This window comes from Chroicocephalus ridibundus, chromosome 1, assembly GCF_963924245.1.
Source record: "Chroicocephalus ridibundus chromosome 1, bChrRid1.1, whole genome shotgun sequence".
In the NCBI taxonomy this organism is placed as follows: Eukaryota; Metazoa; Chordata; class Aves; order Charadriiformes; family Laridae; genus Chroicocephalus; species Chroicocephalus ridibundus.
In genome coordinates this window covers 69,808,582-69,829,809 of record NC_086284.1, presented here as the reverse complement: position 1 = coordinate 69,829,809, position 21,228 = coordinate 69,808,582, and the positions used below count along the sequence as shown (strand labels likewise).

Genomic DNA, 21,228 nt, shown 5'->3' with positions numbered 1-21,228 from the left:
AAAAAAAAAAAAAGCAAAGGTTTTTTTCGAAGTGTGCTCGGCGTGAAAGCAATCTGTTCCCGCTTCAAGCTCCTCAGAAAAGGATCCTTGTGTAAACGCTGACAAAAGCCTCGGTGGAGAGGAAGTACTTCCTATCTCCTAACGCCTGTTCTCTGGTTGTATTTTTAGATTCTTTTTTGTTGGTGGTGGTTGTGCATCGGGCTGGAGTGCTGTGCAATTGAAAGGGTTTTTGTTGCTGCGCTTTCATGACCAGAGTTAGCAATTTCAGGAGGACGGGTATTCAGCTTTGGGGGACTTATCCTTTTGTTATAACCAAGCACCTTAATTAAAAATTATTGTGGCAAAATGTGAGATTATTTGCTATGAGATGTCAGAAGTATCAGATCAGTTCTAGGAATGTGTTAACTTGCAGGTGTGCTATGTGTGCTTGGTATATTTATAGTATTAATTCTTAATTGATTTCATAGATGGATTTCTAATAGCATTAGCAGTATCTATTATACTCATATGACTATAGATGGAAGAATAATCAGACTTAGTAGAGATGTGCGGAGATTCTTGACTTTTTTGTGTTTAGCTGCTTTTATACAAAACTAGCAATGAGGAAGAATGGATCTTGTTAGGGAAGAGAAAGATGGTTTTCAAAGCATATGCGTAAAAAAGAGTGCTGGCTCTCTAGGATTGTGTCATTGTTTCTCTTATTTATATGCACATTCAAGATGGGAATGAGGCCCTTTGTGGGCTGGGTGGGGGGAAGGGGTTGTCTGTACCAGGGTAAGTCTAGGTGTTTTGATCCTTTCCTGAGCCTCTTCCTGTTAAAGTTGAGAAATACGTGGAACAGGGATGGGTCTTGAGAAATAAAATGTGAGTAGAGGAAATAGCAGATCAGGGGACTCAGGAATCAGCTCAGGGTATTGGTGATAAAAAAAAGGTGAATAGAGCATGGTCAGATGATGCTCCTAGAGCAGGGGGACAGCCCGTAGTTAGAGACAGAGCTTCCCTTATATTTGCTAATAGCTTAAGCAGGTTCTTATTCAAACTAAACCTTGCTCCTTCCTAACCCATTTTGTGATATTTCAGTGTGTTGCCAGGCAGCCTTATTTGTAATTTTTACTGCATTCTGTGTGACAAAAGGCTATGGCATTGTAAATACAAAATAACGACATAACAACAGGGCAAAGAGCAGTCAGGAACAAAGGAAAAAGTTCTTTAGTTTTCTAAGACTGGAAACCTCTAGCTTTTTTCATGTGCTCTCCCCAGTGACACTTAGATGCCTGTCCTTAGCAAATACTTTCAGAGTATCTAGAGTCCACAAGAAAGACAAGAGGTTTCTTTCATGTCTGCTAAATATAGCTTGCCATCCTCCGTGGCTTTACAATGCCGCCCCGCAGTTTCTCTCTCTGGTTCTTTGTTCTAGTGCCTTTGCATTTTGTTTTACATACATATTAATCCACATGTGTTAAATAATATGAGCCCTCGAGGAACAGTTCACTAAAAGCTGCCTTCTTGGTTCAAGTACTGTATTTTTCTAATCCTGGGCCAAAACATACTCAAGATGCCAATGTCCTCAGGGTATCCTGTGAGAATTCCTGTATTTAAAAAAATAAAAATTAAAATCACCCTTTGTTAAAGTCATACATGATATCTGTCAGATTTCATTTTACAGCCTTTTGCATCTTACTCCAGTATGGCATTTCTCTCTCCTGCCCTTCATGAGGTCTGTGTCTCCTTTGATAGCAGTTTCCTGGGATCCAGGCTGAGGTGTTCCTCTGGTAAGACACAAAACAGTAGTGAGTAACACAGCGGACAGCCCTTCACACCCCTTCGCCTTGGCTGCAGGGTGTCCTGGGCTGCTTCCGCTCTGCTGCTGCAAGCACCGCTGTAAATGTGGCTCCTGAGTCCAGCCATCGCAGCAGGAGCTGGACACTGCTCGGTAGAACGGGGGCTTGTGTGCCCACAAACTGCGGTGGAGACCTAGACAAGTGTTGGCAGAGCCAGTGCTGCAAAGCAGCTCACGGGGCTGGGAGAGGGGGCCAAAATTCTGCCTTTGCTCTTTCCTGGGAAAGTCAGTGTCATTTGTACCTAAAATACCTGAGATTACTAATAATTAGGGCACTATAAAGCAGTGTACTGGAACTCCTAAACGTGTAGAGACCATATGTTTATCATATAATATATCGCATACATTTTAATTTCCAGGAACCAAAATTACTTGAAACAATTAGCTTTACAGTATAAAAGTGTTTTTCTAAGTTGTCATAACTTCATGATACCTTGTGGGACTCTGAGCTCCACAACAGGAAGGTGAGCTTTAGCTTCTGCATCTGTGTCCACTGATGTCACTTAACCCAGAGGTTTGACCCCCAGCATTGTCTTTCACATCTGCTATTCAGTTTAGGATGAGTCAGTCTCTACTGACTACACATTTTACTCAGTCTTTTGCAGGAAAGACTGTAGGAATATAGTTTGGCTCTTTACGTTAAGTTTTGCAGCTTGTCAGATTTCCGTTTACAGTAGACGCTCCTATATAAATGTTTAAATTTAACAGAGTCTCTCCGAACACCTCTTGCTCTAGCAACTAGGTGCCAGGTTGTCTTGTGGGGAACTCATCTCACGCAGCTGTGGCCATCAACAGGGCCCAATGTGCACGCAGCAGAGCTTACTTTAGTGCATGATTTTGCTCATTTTGCCCATCCAGTTTCTGTGAGTCCTAATCCTGCTGCAGACTGCGTTCAACACCTTGCATTGCAGCCACTGCTCTGCATCAGTTTACAACCTGGTGCTCATCACAAGCTCAAAATCTGTCCCAGCCACCTCGGTGTTGCAGGTGGCACGGTGTGGCAGAGCAGCTGAGCTGTCCCACCAGCAGCGATAAGGACCTGAGAGGGCTGAGGGGGACTGCCAGAGTCCTTCCAGTTGAGGAGAGTGAGAGCATTTCAAGGGAAGCCACCCACAGCCTACACAAACATAAATAGCAAGTCCTAATCTCAATTGACATGGGGACGGGGATGGGAGGGTAGGATCCATCCCCTTGTTTTAGAAACCTATCCTAGGATGAGTGGGTTGCCCTCCCAGGGAGCCTGTCTCGTCACTTCCACCCCACCTTCTCCTGGGGTAACCCATGCCCAGGTTATCCCATCAGCTGTGGTGAGGAGAAAAGAATCCCAGCCCTTGTCCTGATAGCACATCACATTGATGAGGATGGGAAATTCAGCTTCTCTTTCTACCTCTCCCTCTCCATGTATCACTTCAAAAACCTCATAAAAAGCTCCCTCTCTGAGAGCTTTTTAGTCTGCTGCTATAGATGTTACTGCTGCTTTACTGACATTCTAGGGAGCTGGAGCCTGCCCGCCCTACATGAAAGATGGTCTGGATAGCTCATCCTTTTCTTGAACTTGCACAGTACAAGAATGTGCTGAATTTTGACCTCTGCTGGGGTTGGGATGCTGAATGCAGTCCTCTCTTCCCCTGCTTAACCTAGGCTCACCAGTGCATAGACCTTAACTACGCAGGGTGCTACCCAGGTGCAGAGTTCAAAGTGCAGGGGGCTGTCTGGCGCCTTCATCTCCCCTGTCTGCAATAGGTGCAACAGTCATTGAACTAAATGCAACCTGAGAAACCCGCTTTTCAGAATGGAGAGGAAGACTTGTTCTTTTCTGGCTATATTGCTTTGGTGGAAAAAAAATTACATCTCTGATAAATCTTGTCTTGCTTTGTCTTTAGACATGGCATGTAAAAAATTCTGACTGTATGCTTAGCTATTCTTTCTTGCTTTTTCAGCAAACAGGATGCAAAGGAAATTGTATGCATACATTTCTGATTAATCATTAGGAGTCACTTAACAGTAGTAGTATGCTTGCTATTTTTGCTTTCTCCTTCTCATCCCTTGGCCTTTGTAAAAATAGAATGATTCATCTAAAAATTTGATGCTATTAGTTTTCAAAGCTCAATACAAGGTACTGGCAGGGGCAATTATCTTTTTTTTTTTTTTTTGACAATTACACTTAGAGTGAATTTGATCAGCGTTGTCCATATCTCTCTTTTTAAGTTCATATGGGTTCAAATGCAATTAAAAAAATTAACAGTTTTTGAAGAGCTTCATCTCAAGTTTTTACCAAACAGTAAATTTCAGCGTTTGCAACAAATAATCATTGTCAAGCTTCGCTCTGCTGCTAAAGCTGATGGGTACATCTGGGTGAGTAGGTGCAGGCAGTCTTCTGCTGGGTCTGATCAGGCTCCCGCCTGTCTCTACACACTGACTCCAGGCTGGAAGGCATGCGGATGTGCCCCAAAATTTCATGCACAAAGACTTCCTCGCAGATGAAATAGGAGACATAAGCACATTCTTACGTCCCACTGAGCCTTGGGGGGATAGGCTCTGCACAGCAAAGCTGGTAGGGGAGTATAAAAAGAACAAAATGAATAAAATCCCCACAACACTGGCGATGTGGTAGGGACGAGTGTCTCTCTTTCTTTATGAGATACGGCATTTGGGAGTTGTGTGAGGTCACATATCTCCTCAGCCTGCCATCAAAAACCCATGTGTAGCAGCCAGCCAAGGTGTGCAGCTGTTTCCATCCGCATGTCCTCCCTGAAGACCTCCTGCTCTTCCTGGGAGGGAGAGAAGAAGACGTTGATCAGGGACTGTCTGAGGAACTAGGGACCCTGCTGGGCTTTCAGACACCTTAGGGTACTGAGGGCAGGGGAAGGCAAAAAGAAAAGATCTGTCTGCACCTCGAAGGATTCTTAAATTTGGTTTCCACCGGTAACATTTCTTAATAGCATCACAAATGCTAATGTTTATATAGCTGCTTGCTCACAGTGCCAGTGTCAGCAGGTAAAGCAGTAATTATTCAATACGTTGGTAAAAAAAGAGACTAATTTATTAAACCAGGAAGGGCTTGAAAATAAATGTTAAGCCACAAAAAAATTACACGTCTTCATTTGTTGTGGTTAGAAACTCTGCTGGAATAGTAGTGAGTTGGGACCTAGAAATACTCTCTTGAATCAGATGCTTGGGAACTCTTGATTAAAAACACTTTGGCTCATCTGGTAGGTACTCTAATTGAAAAGAGGATTTGTCCATGTAAATGTAACACTGAATTATTATTATTAATTATAGTAACTTCCAGCAAGCAAAAATAGGCTTTGCAGTTATATTTTAATATTGCAATACTTAGAATTTGTGTTGAGGCTTAGTTTGAGGTATCCAAATGACTGTCAGCTTTACTTTTCATTTCTGCTGTACTTTTCATTGCTCTAGGGGTTAAAATAATAGGAGGAACACACCCTTTTATTTTTCGTGCCTTCTCTCTCACCCCTTGTCTTCTGCATTGCATAACTCATAAGTGATTTTGTTTGACTTACTCACCCTGACTATTACCTCCTGTGACTCCAAATGGCCGGAGGTAGCTCCTTGCGTAACAGAAACCCAAGCAATTACTACTGTTCCTCTTACACTTTTCTCATTGTAATATTCTATTTCAGTAAATTGGTAACCTTCAAAGCTTCAATGATTGTAGCACTTAGCATTTTCATTGCTCTTTCTTACAAGATTAGCTGGCTAAAGATAAGTTGTATGTTTCTTTTTTTTTGCTTTTGTTTTCATGTGTTTTGATAGCACCTCATCAGAGGTGTTCTCTACAGAAAATGTACTGTGATTTCTCATTATAATTAAGTTCTCCTTTCAATGCAGTCTGTCACACTGACAATTAAGGATTCTGCAAAGGAGAGAAAGACTAAATTATCACAGAATCATAGAATGATTTGGGTTGGAAAGGACCTTAAAGATCATCTAGTTCCAACCCCCTGCCATGGGCAGGGACACCTCCCACTAGACCAGGCTGCTTAAAGCCCCATCCAGCCTGGCCTTGAACACTTCCAGGGATGGGGCATCCACAGCTTCCCTGGGCAACCTGTTCCAGTCTCTCACCACCCTCACAGGAAAGAATTTCTTCCTAATGTCTAATCTAAATCTGCCCTCTTTCAGTTTGAAACTGTTACCCCTCGTCCTATCGCTACACCCCCTGATAAAGAGTCCTTCCTCATCTTTTCTGTAGACCCCCTTTAAGTACTGAAAGACTGCTATAAGGTCTCCCTGGAGCCTTCTCCAAGCTGAACAACCCCAACTCTCTCAGCCTGTCCTCATAGAAGAGGTTCTCCAGCACTCTGATCATTTTCGTGGCCCTCCACTGGACTTGCTCCAACAGGTCCATGTCCTTCTTATGTTGGGGGTCCTAGAGCTGGACGCAGTACTCCAGGTGGGGTCTCATGAGAGCAGAGTAGAGGGGGAGAATCACCTCCCTTTACCTGCTGGCCACGCTTCTTTTGATGCAGCCCAGGGTGCAGTTGGCTTTCTGGGCTGCAAGCATGCATTGCCAGCTCATGTTGAGCTTCTCATCCACCAACACCCCCAAGTCCTTCTCCTCAGGGCTGCTCTCAATCCATTCATTGCCCAGCCTGTATTTGTGCCTGGGATTGCCATGACCCAGGTGCAGGACCGTGCACTTGGCCTTGTTGAACTTCATGAGGTTCACACGGGCACACCTCTCAAGCCTGTGCAGGTCCCTCTGGATGGTATCCCTTCCCTCCAGTGTGTGGACCGCACCACACAGCTTTGTGTCATCAGCAAACTTGCTGAGGGTGCATGTGATTCCACCGTCCATGTCACTGATAAAGATGTTAAGCAGCACCAGTCCCAATACTGACCCCTGAGAAGCACCACTCATCGCTGGTCTCCACAAAATTATGTCAATGATGTCACCACTTAATAAAAATTACCAACTTGCAGGCTTGGGGAGAACAAGCTTAAAGGCTTTAAGTTTGGGTTCCCTTTCTGTTTATTTTGTTTTCCTGTGGTCTCTGAGCTGTTCTAGGAAATGCAAAGCTAATAGACACGGTGTCCTTGAGAGGACCATAAGCCTTTTACATGATGCTCTCCAGACTTGGGAACAGGTCCAGCTTGCCAAGTATGTTGCCTCTGACAGTGGCCAAAAGCTGATGCCTATGGAGGGAGGCGTAAGGAAGGAGCGAGCCTTTTATGGGATTTCCCTTGGTAGTAATCCCAGCTTGCCACCAGCTGTGCCTCAGGGACTTCCTACAGAGTTTGTGACATTCAGTGTTTTTCCCTTCAGTTAACTCCTTCAGTCTCACCTTGTACCCAGGAATCTCAGGGCATTTCCCAAACACGAGTGATGCTTTTGAGTTTTCATGTGTATTACCTGATGCCATAGTGCACATGGTTGTGTGGTCATTTTTTTCTTTGCTTGATTTGTCGTGGGAGCTTTAGGCACTGTTCAGTTTTCATCTTTCTATCTTACAGCTTTGTAGAAACTTCTGATTTTAACTAGTTCCCTTCCCGGTAGCATTCTGAAAGGATGGTTTCAAATACAATGCTCTGTGAGCAGTTGTTTAGGATGATACTGCTCAGCTTTTGAGCAGGTTTTAAGTTATCCTGTGATGTGTCTTTATATATCAAGATGAAGCTTGGTGATCTTACGGAGTCTTTTTCCAAGAAGAAAGGTTTGGTTTATGACTTTTGTGACATATTTCCCTGTAACTTTTCTGCTTTTTCTATCTCCTCTAACAGCCATGATGGAGCTAGAAGAAAATTAGTTAAAAACTATTAACTATTAGCCTCAAAGGAAGTAACATATTGTCAGACACAGCTAGCAATACATGGCAGCATTTCTCAGCTGTGCCTTTTTAAATTAAAGATTTGAAAGATTCGAAAGATTCAAGGTGTTTCATCAAGGAATGAATGGACAAAGGTGAAGCGGATGTGAAATGGTGTTTGTCTTTTCCAGCATGTTAAATCTGTGCCTGCCACGCTCTTCATAGACCATAAAGTTCTTGATTCCAAGTTAGGTCTACCTTTTGAACTCTGTTTCTATGCAGCTATTGGAAAAATGTTACCCACTCAGAGTCATGACTCAAAACTGCCCTGGCTAGTCCCCTTCTTGTTCCGGGTTGGAAAGTTTGCATTGAAAGCTGTTTGTCTCACTTGATATCTGCCTTTTCAGTTACTGTTTTGTTCATTTCTCCTTGCTGACTTCAGAAACTGAAGTATACAATATATTTCTGATATATTAAAAAAGTTGCTCCTTATATATATATATATTTATATTTTTAAGGGCATAGCAGCAGTGCGGCTTCGGGATAGGATAGCTCCATGAGTTACCGGGTTGAAGGTCTTGAATTTTGCCCAAAGCGTACCATTAATTGCTTAGTTTTAAACTGCATTCCTTTCTAAAGCTAATTCTCAAATTATACCCACTTCTCCATGATACATAACAAAGGGGAAGGAGGTTTGGCAATGCTCTGATCCAAAGCATAAAAAACCCCATCATCTTCCCTTTCACTTTTGCTTCTGTTCTGTCAAGCAAATAATCCAGACTCTCTGCCCCGCACCGCTCCTTCACCTAATCCCAGCAGTACGCTGTTGCAAGGGGTTAGCTTCTACATCTTCCCTCGCAAGTCTTATAATATATATTATAGCCATCCACTCCTGCTGCACGTGTTCGGGATTAGTCAGTTGTTGGGATGGAAACGGTTACTTCAGAGAAAATTTGCAATAGTTACCAAAGCCTTTGGTTTGGAAAATGCATGTAAGTCTTGCTTTGCATGAAATGCTACTGAAATTAATTCTTGCTTACTTGACAGATCTGCTACTAGTATTGAATAGCTAATAAATGTAAAATACAAGTTTCAGACCTTCAGTTTGTGTAACCCAAAATGTTAAGAACATCATAATGAAATATGAAAGCAATGCTATTTTGTATTAGCTTTATTTGTCGATAGATTACTCATGCTCGACTCTTAGGAACATAAACTGCTTCTGGTTATTCTCTTTCAGCTGTTGGGTATTAGGGCCATTATTTAATTCCGCAATGTTAACTGCAGATGTCTGAGCCGTCTGCTATCCTCTGCTGGTTTTAAAGCTTGGTGATGCTGCAGTGAATGTGGGAAGAGAAAAATGTGAAACCAAAACCTAGAGTGACTAATAAGTACAATTTAATATGTGTGTGAGAGAAGTGCAACAGCTGAGGAGGTGTTTTCTTTACCACATTCTACTTCTGCACAAAACAAACGAATTCAGGCAATGAAAGACTTTGCACTTTCTCATATAGAATAGAAAACCAAACTTAATGAAGGTGAGAAATGGTTCTAGAGGTTGCTGGAGGTGTAGGTTAGTAGCAATATTCAAGAGGAGACAGGAGTGGAAGTGACATGCTGGTTAGTAAAGCTGAAGGTCAGTCCTCAGTGTGGTATCTCCAGCGGAGATGTTACTGTAATAAGGATGCGTCTGTGAGCTGGGAAGCCTGGTGTTGCAGTTACCTCTGCCCTACAAGGTACTGCGTGGACATACTGTAAGTCTCTCCTGGTAGTTGGGATGTTATGTTGAATCATGGTGTTAATTATAGCTGCTGGATGAGCCACTCAGGTCATGGTGTTCAGCTTGTGAAAACCTTGTCTCCAGCTAGTGTGAGCAGATGGCTAAGGCAGAAGCAAAGGCTGGCGTTTGCCTTTAGACAAGGATTCTGTGAGGGATTTTTGGTGGATTTCGGTGACAGATGACATGAACTGAATATTGGTGCTAGGAAACTGTTACTCTGAAGAGACATATGGTAATGTAGCATTTTAGATTCAGAATCATTTAGGTTGGAAAAGACCTTTATGATGATCAAGTCCAACCGTAAACCTATCACTGCCAAGTCCACCACCAAACCGTGTCCCTAAATGCTACATCTACACGTCTTTTAAATACCTTCAGGGATGTTGATTCAACCGCTTCCCTGGGCAGCCTGTTCCAATGCTTAACAACCTTCTCAGTGAAGAAATTTTTCCTAATACCCAATCTAAACCTCCCCTGGTGCAACTTGAGGCCATTTTCTCTCATCCTGTCACTTGTTACTTGGGAGAAGAGACCGACCCCCACCTCGCTACAAGCTCCTTTCATGTAGTTGTAGGGAGCGATAAGGTCTCCCCTCAGCTGCCTTTTCTCCAGGATAAACAACCCCAGCTCCCTCAGCCGCTCCTCATAGGGCTTGTGTTCTAGACCCCTCACCAGTCTCATTGCCCTTCTCTGGACACGCTTCAGGACCTCAATGTCTTTCTTGCAGTGAGGGGCCCAAAAATCAACACAGTACTCGAGGTGGGGCTTCACCAGTGCCAAGTACAGGGGTGCGATCTCTTCCCTAATCCTGATGGCCACACTATCGCTCATACAGGCCAGGCTGCTAATTTCCTGAAATGTCAGAAAAAACAAAGATCAACCTTATACATTTTTTACGTATTTGAACTTTAAATCTGTTCCTTAAGCAATGGATGAGGAACGCATGTTGACTTAGTTGTAACTTGCTTGCAATTGCCTGATTGCACTCTATTGTGCATCCCTTGACTGTCCAGTGGTTTGATTTCCACCAGTATAAATATTATTCTGCCCCAACACTTTCATATTTTAGAACTGAATGACTTTGGTGTTGTGAAGTTCACCGTGCATATGTCCAAATAGAAGGAGATTTTTGATCTTGGTGGCCTGATATTGGCCCATCAGTCTTGACAAGATGGTTCTTTTCAGAGACAATATGTGTGTAGCTCCTAGTATTGAGTAACTGACCTTTTTTTTAATATACCTAAATTAGAAATGGGAATATAAATGCTGTTATATGACATACATTAGTGCAAATGCATCTTTAAAATGTATTGAGTTGTAAGAGTTTGGATACGATGCATTTACCATAGTGAAGTATATATGCAGTCAACTACACAGGGTGCACATGTGAAAAATAACCAATAGTATGCTGTATCCCTTGTAACACAAATTTACTGGAGCTCTTGTGAGTTTCTCATATGTGATACTGCATCTTTTTGTTTGGGTTTTTTTTTCTGTCTGTATAGGATTCAAAAAATAGTAGTGGGGGAGGAAGAGATGACCGTTGTAAAGAGGATCAAATATCTGTACACAGAAGAAGTAATTTCTTGTTTTACAGAAAGTATGGCTTTGTTTGGTAATGTTTGTAACCAGCAGGAAGAAAATACAATAGTTTTTTGAAATATTACTAACAATAGGAAAGTGCTGTAGTTAAATATTGCTCTCCCTTTCTATGAATTCTTTCAGAGGCTGATTTTTCACTGTGCTTCTATGGCTGATAAAATGTTGTGTGGGGAAGTGCTGCTTACCTGTTTATTCTAGTTATATTCATTTCCTTATGGAGAGATGGAATGTGAGCCTTCTCTGTTTGCGGAGACCAAAGCATTTTTTGGACATGTTTATACTAGAATAAATTTATATTCAAGTATATGAAACAGCTAGAGTTGCCTTTTTGTTTGCCCTGTTTAAACTCCCACTGCATAAGCTTAATCATGCTTTTTATGGCGAAGACTAAAGGACGAAACTTTTAGGAGCGCTCAGAATTCACCTGGTCTTTACTGCAGTGGTTTCAAGATGGTTTTCCATCCTTTTTAACAGAAACAGAACAGTGCTGGGCACATGTGAAAATCCTACCCGTAATGTGCATCTTTATTATGGAAAAGGTTTATACCTTCTTTCAGATTGCCTTAGGAGACCAGCTTAACGCACAAAGTATTTTATTGCTTAAGAGATAAACAACTGCAGCAACCAGATCCCAAGAGTGTTTTTAATTTCAATAAAAAAAGATGCAAAAGGTCAATTAGCCTTTAAAAGGTTGGTGCAGAAATCAGCGCAAGGCACTGCAAGTTCACGCATATTTTGCAGCAAAACTTCTGTTCTAATTGTTCTATATTTTGCGTGTGAGGGCCCTTGCATAGAATCTGTGTTAAATATAATTAAAATGAAATCACCCTTACCTATGTGGGAAGGGGAAGGATGCACTGTGATTACTTATCCTCCCCCCCGTCCCCGCATAATCCGATGGGGCACGTGGTCTCCTGGCAGCGCGGGTGACGCAGTGATATTTCACGGTGGCATGAGTAGTTTGCCAAGCAGCAGCTGCTTTTGCCAAGCACCTTGTTTGGAGCCGTGACTGCTCGGCGCGTCTATTTGTGGTATGGAGCGAAGCTCTCAGTGGGGCTGGCCAGCCACGGAGCCTTCTCTGTAAGAGTCCCCGTCTGCCTCTGGCAGCCACCGGTGCGGGCAGCCGGGTTTGAAAGCTCTCCAGAGAAAGCCACATGTGAGCAGGGAGGCAGCTGTCCGTCAGGGATGATAAAGGAATGACAGCTATTTTTGCTGTTGTTTTCCAAAGCCCTTATCCATAGCTGCACTGAGCCGCTTTTCCTTCCCTCTTCTGCCCCTTCCTTTAGCACCTTCCCCGCCATCACCTTTGACTTCTGATAAGACCCTCAGTGTGCCTGGAGGAGCCTCTCTGTCTTCTTCCTTCCTACATACCTTTTCCAGTTAAATACTCAACTTCTCCCTTTTCTCTTCTCCTTATCACTGCTTCCTTAACAGCAGGCTGGTAGGTTTTTGTCCTCAGTCCCAGGGAATGCCCTTGGGAAGCTGCTGCTGCAAATCAACAGCTCCCTACATGCTTCTTGCTCCTTGTGGACAGCTTCACCTCGGAGTAACCTAGAATTCCCTAATGAAAATGCCATGTATTTTTAACAGCGTATTTCAGATCTTGGCAGCACGCCTCCAGCAAAATGACAAAAAAGAGAAAGATAGCCAGCTGCTCTGGATTTGTGGACTACCAAACCTTCACAGTGGACACTATGTTTTGCTTCAGTAGCAGAAAGGCCCTTTTTAAACCCCTGACAAGCTCCTTTCTTGCTTAATGGAAAACAAATTGGGAGTAATGCCACCAGCAGCAATGGCAATAGGCCTCGTGAACCAGGCAGCTTCTACTTATTGCACATATGGAGCCCTATTACTTTGTAGGACTGCTTCTTCAAAAAAGTTAAGAAGATTAAAACAGGCCTTTTGGATGGACATCTTATTCCACTGACTTGCTGTACTACTTGCTTTGTTACAGCCATGCAAAAGACTGCACAGTAGCAAGCCAGTAAAACAAGCACCTGGGTGGATATTTTTCTGTTGACCACAGAAGACACAAGGCAGCAGAGATGGTTTCCAGCCACCTTGGTAGCCTCTGGATTTCAGGGTTACTGCAAGGACTGAAGTAGTCCACTGGGAGAAAGAAACACTTAAGGGCGCTCTGATTTGCAGCAGCAGCCTCCCAGGAGAATTGCCTGTGGTCTGGGACAAAATACAAGAAAACAACTGAGGAGACATCAGTGTTAAGGGGAAGAGGCAGACTGGCTTGCTGTTTCTTGTCTCAGTGGCTTGGTGCACCTGTATTAGTCCTGGATGAATCAGTATGGTTAGTCTGTTGCAGTCAGTCTCCCTGGAGTTTTCCATACCCGCAGAAGCCCAGCATTGACCTGTGCAGGAGATGTTGAGAAGAAGGATGGAGAAGGAGGAGCCGGCAGCACCATGCCTGCATCTCCTTTAGCAAACAGCACTTAGTTTCATCACTGGTGCTCCAGCAGATGCAGAAACCTTTTCTTCTAGTGCTGTTTCCTGCAATGGTGCTCTGGCAAGAGCCATCATGGCCTAGGGCTACAACATGAGAATTGCTTGATGTAGAGCTTGCTCTGTGACAGGTAAAAATAGGTCTTGAGCTCCAGCCAAGCCGTGTCAGTGGTGAGGGTGCAGCCTCCTTAGCCTGTTACAGCTTGTGACTCCCGGTAGCTCTGGTGGAAGATGGATAATGACACCTACGGACAGGTAAATTAACAGGGTCATGCTGCCTGGGTCCCACCTACCATGATGTCCTGTGGTGCAGGGGAACAGCTTGCCCAGAGGTTGCTTCCTGCTGAGGGGGAGGTGAAGGAAACCTGACCAAACCCATCCCAGAGATTTGGCCGGTTTGGTTTTGCTGTGCAGCAGCAGACATGCAGTGCTGTGTTGGCCAGGCTGTGGGAAGACGTGCGAGCCCAGGCCTGTGCGGAGAGTGACGTGTGTGCTGCTGTACGCCTACCGAGCAAGCGATCTCAGCTTGTGATGAGAGATTTGGCCCAAAACTGGCACAAACCAGACCCTCTGCAGTAGGTCCTAGGAAGGCGAAGGCATATTAAGAAGTAGCCTTGACTGGTCTTTCTGTCATACCCTTTGTCATTTTCTGGTCCTAATTTCTCTGCTTGTTCCCTCCAGTCATCGTCTTCCTGTCCTCCTCTGCCTTCTCATGCTCCCTCACAGACTAGCAGATTCTTCAGATACCAAGACGCCGCATGTCATGAGCGCAGAGTTCATGTGGTTTTGCAGTTCAGTCAATTGCTACCAAGGCTGACTCAGTTCAACGCAAGAGATAGTTGCTGGGGACAGCTTCCCAACACCCTGCTTCGTCTGCAGTTACGAGTTGCTGGAAGCTGAGTAGCCCTTGTCTGCTGCAAGTGCTGCACTTCCAGCAGGGAGAGCTTGCAGGAGTGTAATTATTAGCTGCAGATCTGCAGCTAATCGACCCTGCCTTCCCCAGTAAGTGGTGCACAACAGGCTTTTTAAATAGAATATAACCATGAAATAATTGCAACATTAGGAAGGCATTTTGTGGTGAGAGAATGATTAATTTTATTCTTTCTTCCTGGTCTTTCTCTCTCAGTTCCCTAATATCCCCAGTAAATTACTTCAGTAAGTGTTCTTACATTAGATAATTGTTCTAAACTCAGCACATTGCTGGAAATCAAGCTTTGTTTTTCCTCCTTCGTATATTGCCTATTATAGCGTACCTGGCAGTTCAGTTAATGGCCTGTGAAGCACAACAGAAACCAAACTATCCGTCTGTACCTACCCCTTCTCTGAAGTGCTGACAAGAAGATGCCTATAGATAAATTCAGCACATTTGACTTATAAGGCACAAGTGGAACATTAAAGGCCATTTTTACAATGTAATTAATACACTGTAGCATTAAAGCAATATTTACCTAATGATGGAAGTCTTCTCTTCATCCTTTCCACTGCTGGTTTCCCACAATAAAATATTGTTGGAATCCACCTCCGTCCCCCCTCAGCAGAAAGTAGCTGTGGACAAGTTTGGTGGTGGACTCGTTTGCTCACATAGGTACCTCACACCACAGCTCTCCTGGGCGGCTTCTGTCAGCAGCCGTCAGTGAAGCCCCTTTCTAGCATCCGAGTTTGCATGAGGGCCTGGCAGGGGAATGTGCTCCTCCGCTCGCAGCCAGCATCAGTAAATCACAGCGTGACGGGCTCACCGCCCCGACGCTGAACTTTTAACTTGAAGCTCTAGCAGGGCACTGGGTAGCTCCGGCTGCATGACACAGAGCTGTGAAAGTAAATCGCTTTGCTGGGAACAAGGGGAAGTCCAGCATATTGTTTTGCAGCCTTTGCCTACAGTTTCTTTGCAGTATAAGTGTAGAATATATCCACCCGGGAAAGCAATTAGAGAGAGATGGACTTCCAGCGCAGAGCTCACCCTTACCCCATCCCAGAGGATGAAGAGGTTGCGCACAAGGTCGTTCCTGATGCCCACAACTCCGCAGGAAATGAAGGCGAGAAACCGGTGTCAAAATTGCAACGTAGGCACAGTGACATAAAACTCTACAAAGAGTTTTGTGACTTTTATGCAAAATTGTAAGTTCGTTCTGTTCGGCTTCGGGGTGTAACTACGGTGGCAGTATTGGCATAATGTACATGTTTATTTTATTATCTGAGCACTGGGCAGGCTGTGCAAGCCATTCTCTAATGCAGCCTTTGCCACTGTTTGGCTTGATACTTTGCCAGTTGTAATCGGCAGCTAAAATTTGAGCTGTTGCTTTAAACTTCATCATTAATTGCGTCAGAAATTTTCATCACCAGTTGAAACAGGGTTGGAATTCATCAAGTCTCTCCGAGTTTAGGCTGTTTGCTTGTTGTTTTGGGCAAATGGATAAACTGCTTCACTAATGCAGAAGCATTATGTACATTGCTGTTTTTGCATATATGATGTGTTTCAGATCGAAGTGAAGTACTTTTGCATACTAAAGAGGAAAGCTTTATGATTTCATTTGTTTTTGCACTTTGTTTCATGTTTTTTTGCTTGGATGACACTTAGTGTCTGACAGCACTTAACATCATTAATTTTAATTTTAACACCCTTAGTGCTCGAGAACTGTTGAAGTGATGATGAAAGATTCAAGATTTTGTTGTAACTGTTCTTCACTTAGATTGATAAGGAGGATGGGTGAAGTGTCTGAGGGGTTTTTTTCCTCCCCACAGAAAACATACACAATGCATTGAGACCATCAGCGAGCTTTATACTTAATCACAGTTTATATATATATTCACTGCAGTTTGTCTGTAGGCTTGTCTGTTGGAATAGTATGGGATAGACATAACAGGATAGCAGTTACTGTTTTCCTCTTCTGCAGAGATCTCGAGAGAGAGAGAGGGGAAAAAAAACCCAGCTAATAATAACTGGTCAAATGTGACCTTGCGTAGGGCTCTTCTGTGAGACAGTGTAAGAAATAGATAAAGTGCATTCCTTTTTAACCACATGCTAGGTGTTTGCTTGCTCCCTTGGATGCTGTGCAAGGAAGGAATTCAGTTCCTATTCAACCTGGTGGGAGCCAAGAGGCCTTACCCCTTGGTGGGAAGGGCTTGGCATCTTGCAGAGGACTGAGGGCTCTGCATGATGGCTCTTTTCTGTATCGAAATGTGTGCGTGTGTGCAGATGTGTTTAAAATAATGTCAGTTGTTTAATAAGCTTCCAGATAGACATTTGAGTCAGTGGTTTTGTCAGCTGTGGTCAGATTGTAATGAAACTAGGCTATTGCCCCGTATTTGCTCTCTGCAGCAGGTCATAGAGGTGATCCTGAAAGGCATAGCTTTGAGAGTTTAGATATGAGTAAGGAAATGCTTGCAAAGGAAAAATCAAGTGAGCCCTTTTCTGTCACGGGAGCTTTCATTAACTGAAACATGGCTGTACTGTCTGTTGCAGATGTAGACATGATCCTAGTGAAGTAGCTAACTCCTCTGATATTTTGCAGCTACTGCACTGTCATTTTATGGTCACGAGCCTTTGAGAAGCAACCAAGGTTGCAATTTGAGTAATTTTTGCATTCCTGGCATGGGGTCGCCAGCTTGTCTTGGCCTGCATGTGGGTCACGGTGGGGCAGCCAGAGCGTTCCCACCCTCCCCCTTGGCCCTGGACCAACACTGGCACGCTGTGAGCTGACCTCCCTGAGATGAACCCTAACAAACCAACCAAAAATCTCATTTGTAAAATTACTTCAAGCCATGTGAAGCTTATATAAGGAATAATTGTTAATTGTTTACCTGCTCTGCTTTTCAGTACTATCTGCCAGATTAGATACCATACACTCTTCCACATTGCTTATCTAGAGCTTTTGAACCAATACTGTTATATGTATTTTAGAATTAGGAATTATTTTGAAATTACCATTTATGTTTTCCCATGTGATGCCAGTCCTCAATTGTTGTTAACATTTGCCCCTGTTTTATGTAATTCTAATGTATTTCATCATTGTTATAGTACTTCTTTGAATTGCCTGCCTTTTCTTATCATAAAAAGCCTGTAAATGTATCCGTAGCAATGACATTTCTGTTTGGGTTTTTGAACTAATAGTTATTAGAGTGTGTTGTGGGGTTTTTGTTTGTAAAGAGTTTGGAAGCAGGGGGAAATGGCGGTTTTGTTTCTGAGGGGATACCACAGGTCATTAAGTCCGTTGAAAAACTTGTGTTGGGCGGCCTACTGTTAGGCTGATGCAGTCGGCTTTGGGAAAAAAAAAGAGACCCACAAGCAGTAGTGTTGTCTATTTGGGCTAATTTTCTTTCTTTTTTTTTTTTACAACAGCAACATGGCAAACGCACTTGCAAATGCCATCTGTGAGCGCTGCAGAGGTGGCTTTGCCCCTGCTGAGAAAATTGTCAACAGCAATGGTGAGCTGTACCACGAGCAGTGCTTTGTCTGCGCCCAGTGCTTTCAGCAGTTCCCCGAAGGGCTCTTCTACGAGGTAAGCCCCCATCTCACTCCGAGCCTTTGCCTTGTGCTGTCCTTCTCTTAGAAGAAGCAACTACAGGCAGATCGGTAGCTTAGAAAGTTCTGTGGTAAGAATGGGTATCTGAAACGATATACCCAATAGAGGGTGAAAAAAGAAGAAATGTTTCTATGCCAATTTGGAGGAGATCAGTGTGTATAACCTTATTTAAATGTATAGCCTCGTGTTATTAGAGCTGAGAAAAGAACTGCTGGAGATTTCTCTCTCGATGCAGACTTCTTGCTCTGAAATCTGTGCAGACAATCGACCAGCAGTACAGAGAAAGCATACTTCTTAAAGAACAGTCATATAGAAGGAAACCCCAGCATCCTGCGGTCCGTAGGAGGTTTATTGATGTGTTGAGTAAGGCCAGTATGGCATGTGAAAAGTTGCTCGTAGAGATGACCTGTAAGTCAGCATGCTGAGCTTGGGGTGTGCAGACAGCCCAAACCCCTCAGCTATCTCAAACACAAAGTAACTATAGTGAAGACTTTATAGTAGCTCATAAAATATGAAGTGACTGGTATAAGGAAGGGTAGATGATGTGAGACAGGGAATTATTGTCTGAGAGATAAGGTCCTGCTCAAGTAGCTCATACTCCAACGTACGTACAGGATTTATGTCATACTGTGGTCTGAAAAGGAAAGTAAGCGGTGTGTTAAAAGCACAATGCTGTGCTCTCACATATAGCGTGCCATCCTTGTGGCAAGAGCACAACAGTTTGTCTTCCACGGTAGTATTTCTAATTTTAAAGGACCACGTTGACGAGGAGAGGCTGAGCGAGGAGTGTGGATTGGAAAAGAGACTGGCAAAGGGGATTCCTGAAGTTTGCTTTCTCTCACCTTGTTTGAGGATCAAAAGGCTTTTCAATGCTGTAGGGATAGTGTTGCACAAATTGTGGTAAATGAGCCACTAGTGTTCCATAAGACATCAAAAGGTGAGCTGCAAGGCAGTAGCAATTAAAAAGACAACAAAACAAAACACCCTCTAGATACTTATACATTACGTTACAATTGTTAGTATATACTGCGCTGCTGCCTGCTGGCAGGCATGGTGAGGAGTCCTGACATGTTAAGACCCGAGGCAAACATAAAGTGATATAAATGTTGTAGAACTAAAATATTTGTAACTGTGTTAATAAAATTGTCTTAAAACAATAAAATATATTTTCTCTACATAATGAGTACTTTATTCAGCCTTCTTCTGACTCAAAAAACAGTGGGACAATCCAGGTACGTCTTTCAGAAAGTTGAATGATCCTTTGTTTGAGATAAAAGTTTGAGAAATCCTGCTCTAGGCAGCCTGTATCTTCTAGAGGATGGAGGAGGACCACAATGGAAATAAAGTCTTATTTTTGCACCTAATCCAGGAATATTACAATGTCTCTGTTGCTCATGATGGCCATATCTGAATGTCCTTGTCAGGGGACTGGTGGTGTGTAGATATATTGGACGTAGGCATTTTGTTTCCTACTGCTACCTTGTTAACATTCACATTCATAATGGTCTTTGAGCACCCTCTTACTGCAAAGTGATGCTCCCTATTAAAGACAGTAAGTCAGAAGTGATTGTCCTGGGAATGAAAATAGCCTCGTGTGCTAAACATGGTTTTGGTTAATGTTGCTAGGGTGGTTTTTTTTCAGGCTGGGTAGGTGCTTTGTTCTTGAGAAATGTTACATAGAAAGTGGAAAGTTTCAGTTAAGAATAGACAACTTTGCCACAGCTGTTACAGAGGTAAAATAATGTGATGAGGATTAAATAAATACGTAAAGACTTGTGTGTGGCTTGAATTCATATCACCCTTCTGCCTCTATGCTTTGTAATGTCCACCACAAGATCTTTCAGTTTCTCTCTGCACCAGCAAGTCTGTCTGCTGATGTTGGAGAGGTACTTTTTGGTCTATTTAAGCCCTCTGACAGCCTTCAGGTGATGGCTCATAAATCTTACCCAGCCTTTCTCCCCCATCTATACTGGCCTGTCCCGGGCATCTTCTAGAGATTGGAGAGGTCAGTGGATATCCGTGCTGTCCCAGCCCTCATGCCTTTGGGGCTTTCAGCTAGGAAATCTGCAACAGGGCATTCTCCTCTGTGCCCTTTAGGGTGTCCACGCACATCCCATGCTGCCAGAATGGCTCTCGCTTAGCACTGAAGTGGTCAGTGAGATGATTGCAGTGGAAACCCCAGCATGTTTCCTGGTGGTACTGCTCAGGGAGAAAGGGTGACAAGGGCACAGCTTGCTCTTCTTTCATTCGGCACCTTGGCATGAGCGTTGGGAATATACTGGGTGTCAGCGTTTAGGGGAGAGGGACAGCCCTAAGCAGGTAGAGGATGGGCTCAGGACTTGAGGACTTGAGATGGTCTGTATCACTGTCAAGAAAAAGTGACTGGAAAAGACTGTCAGAAAGGATATCTTCCTCTGACTGGCTTAACACACTCTTTGAGAAGATGGACGTGTTTGGAGGTGTGGCCAGGTAAAATGTTTTTCTGAGCAGGTTCCCCATGGGTAAACACAGGCATTGTTGGTCGGTCAGCATGACTTTGTGTTTATTCTGTGTCTGGTTTAGCTAAGCTAGCGCTTGTTGGAAATGATTTCCAGCTCTTAGCAATCAGGGAGTCAAATGTTCTTCCTCCGCCTATCGCAAGCCTTGCCGAATTCCCCCAGTTAGTCATTAAGCTGCTTATCAACATTTGCTGTCAAACACTGCTGTGATAAGCTTTCACGCTCTGTTCCATGGGTAGGGGCTGAACTGGTCAGGCTACTCAGGAAGAAATCCCAATGCAGGTCTCCTGCAGCACGGGATGTGTCTCCAGGCTGCTTGCAGGGACCCCCATCAGCACAGGTCCCCGTGGTCTGGCATCGGAGCCAAGCTGCTTGCAGGCACAAGCAGCGCCATACTGGAGCAGCGCTCCTCCGCAGCTGGGGGTTTGCACACCATAGCAGGAATTTTGGAGGTGTCCTCATAAGCCTGTGTTAGAAATGGTAATACAGATTCGTAACCAGCCAGTGTTGGCCTTGTTGCATAAGGGTGTAAGCAAGTGCTGTGTGCCTCATGTTGCATGGGACCTGCTAGGGTTTATTTGTGTTCCAGTTTGCCCGGTATCGTGAATTTAGCACGTTTTCTTATGCACTCAGCCTAAATAGCAGTTAGCACAAGCACATGCCAGCAGAGTCTCTGAACTCACCATGCCTTGCTATCAGATGTGAAGTGATGGCAATTCTGGTCTGCTTTTACTCCATCACCTGGAAGCCGTCTATCCCC

General features: G+C 43.8%; 1 protein-coding gene and 1 long non-coding RNA gene across 8 annotated transcripts in view; one reads left to right on the top strand and one right to left on the bottom strand.

Moving 5' to 3' along the window:
- LIMS1 (LIM zinc finger domain containing 1) overlaps positions 1-21,228 on the top strand; it is a 77,005-nt gene that overhangs the window by 42,076 nt on the left and 13,701 nt on the right. For 5 of the 7 annotated variants that reach the window (XM_063338634.1, XM_063338653.1, XM_063338642.1 and 2 more), the window contains exon 2: positions 17,787-17,946. In XM_063338634.1, the coding sequence (XP_063194704.1) occupies positions 17,787-17,946 (160 nt within the window). Of the gene's footprint in view, positions 1-15,240; positions 15,566-17,786; positions 17,947-21,228 lie in introns of those variants that run through there. The other 2 variants (XM_063338614.1, XM_063338607.1) reach the window with 1 other exon arrangement.
- Positions 827-15,113, bottom strand: LOC134517297 (uncharacterized). Its single transcript, XR_010071597.1, has 3 exons — positions 14,899-15,113; positions 1,682-1,769; positions 827-1,589 (listed from the first exon to the last, which is right to left on the bottom strand). It is a non-coding gene; the product is annotated as an uncharacterized LOC134517297 (long non-coding RNA).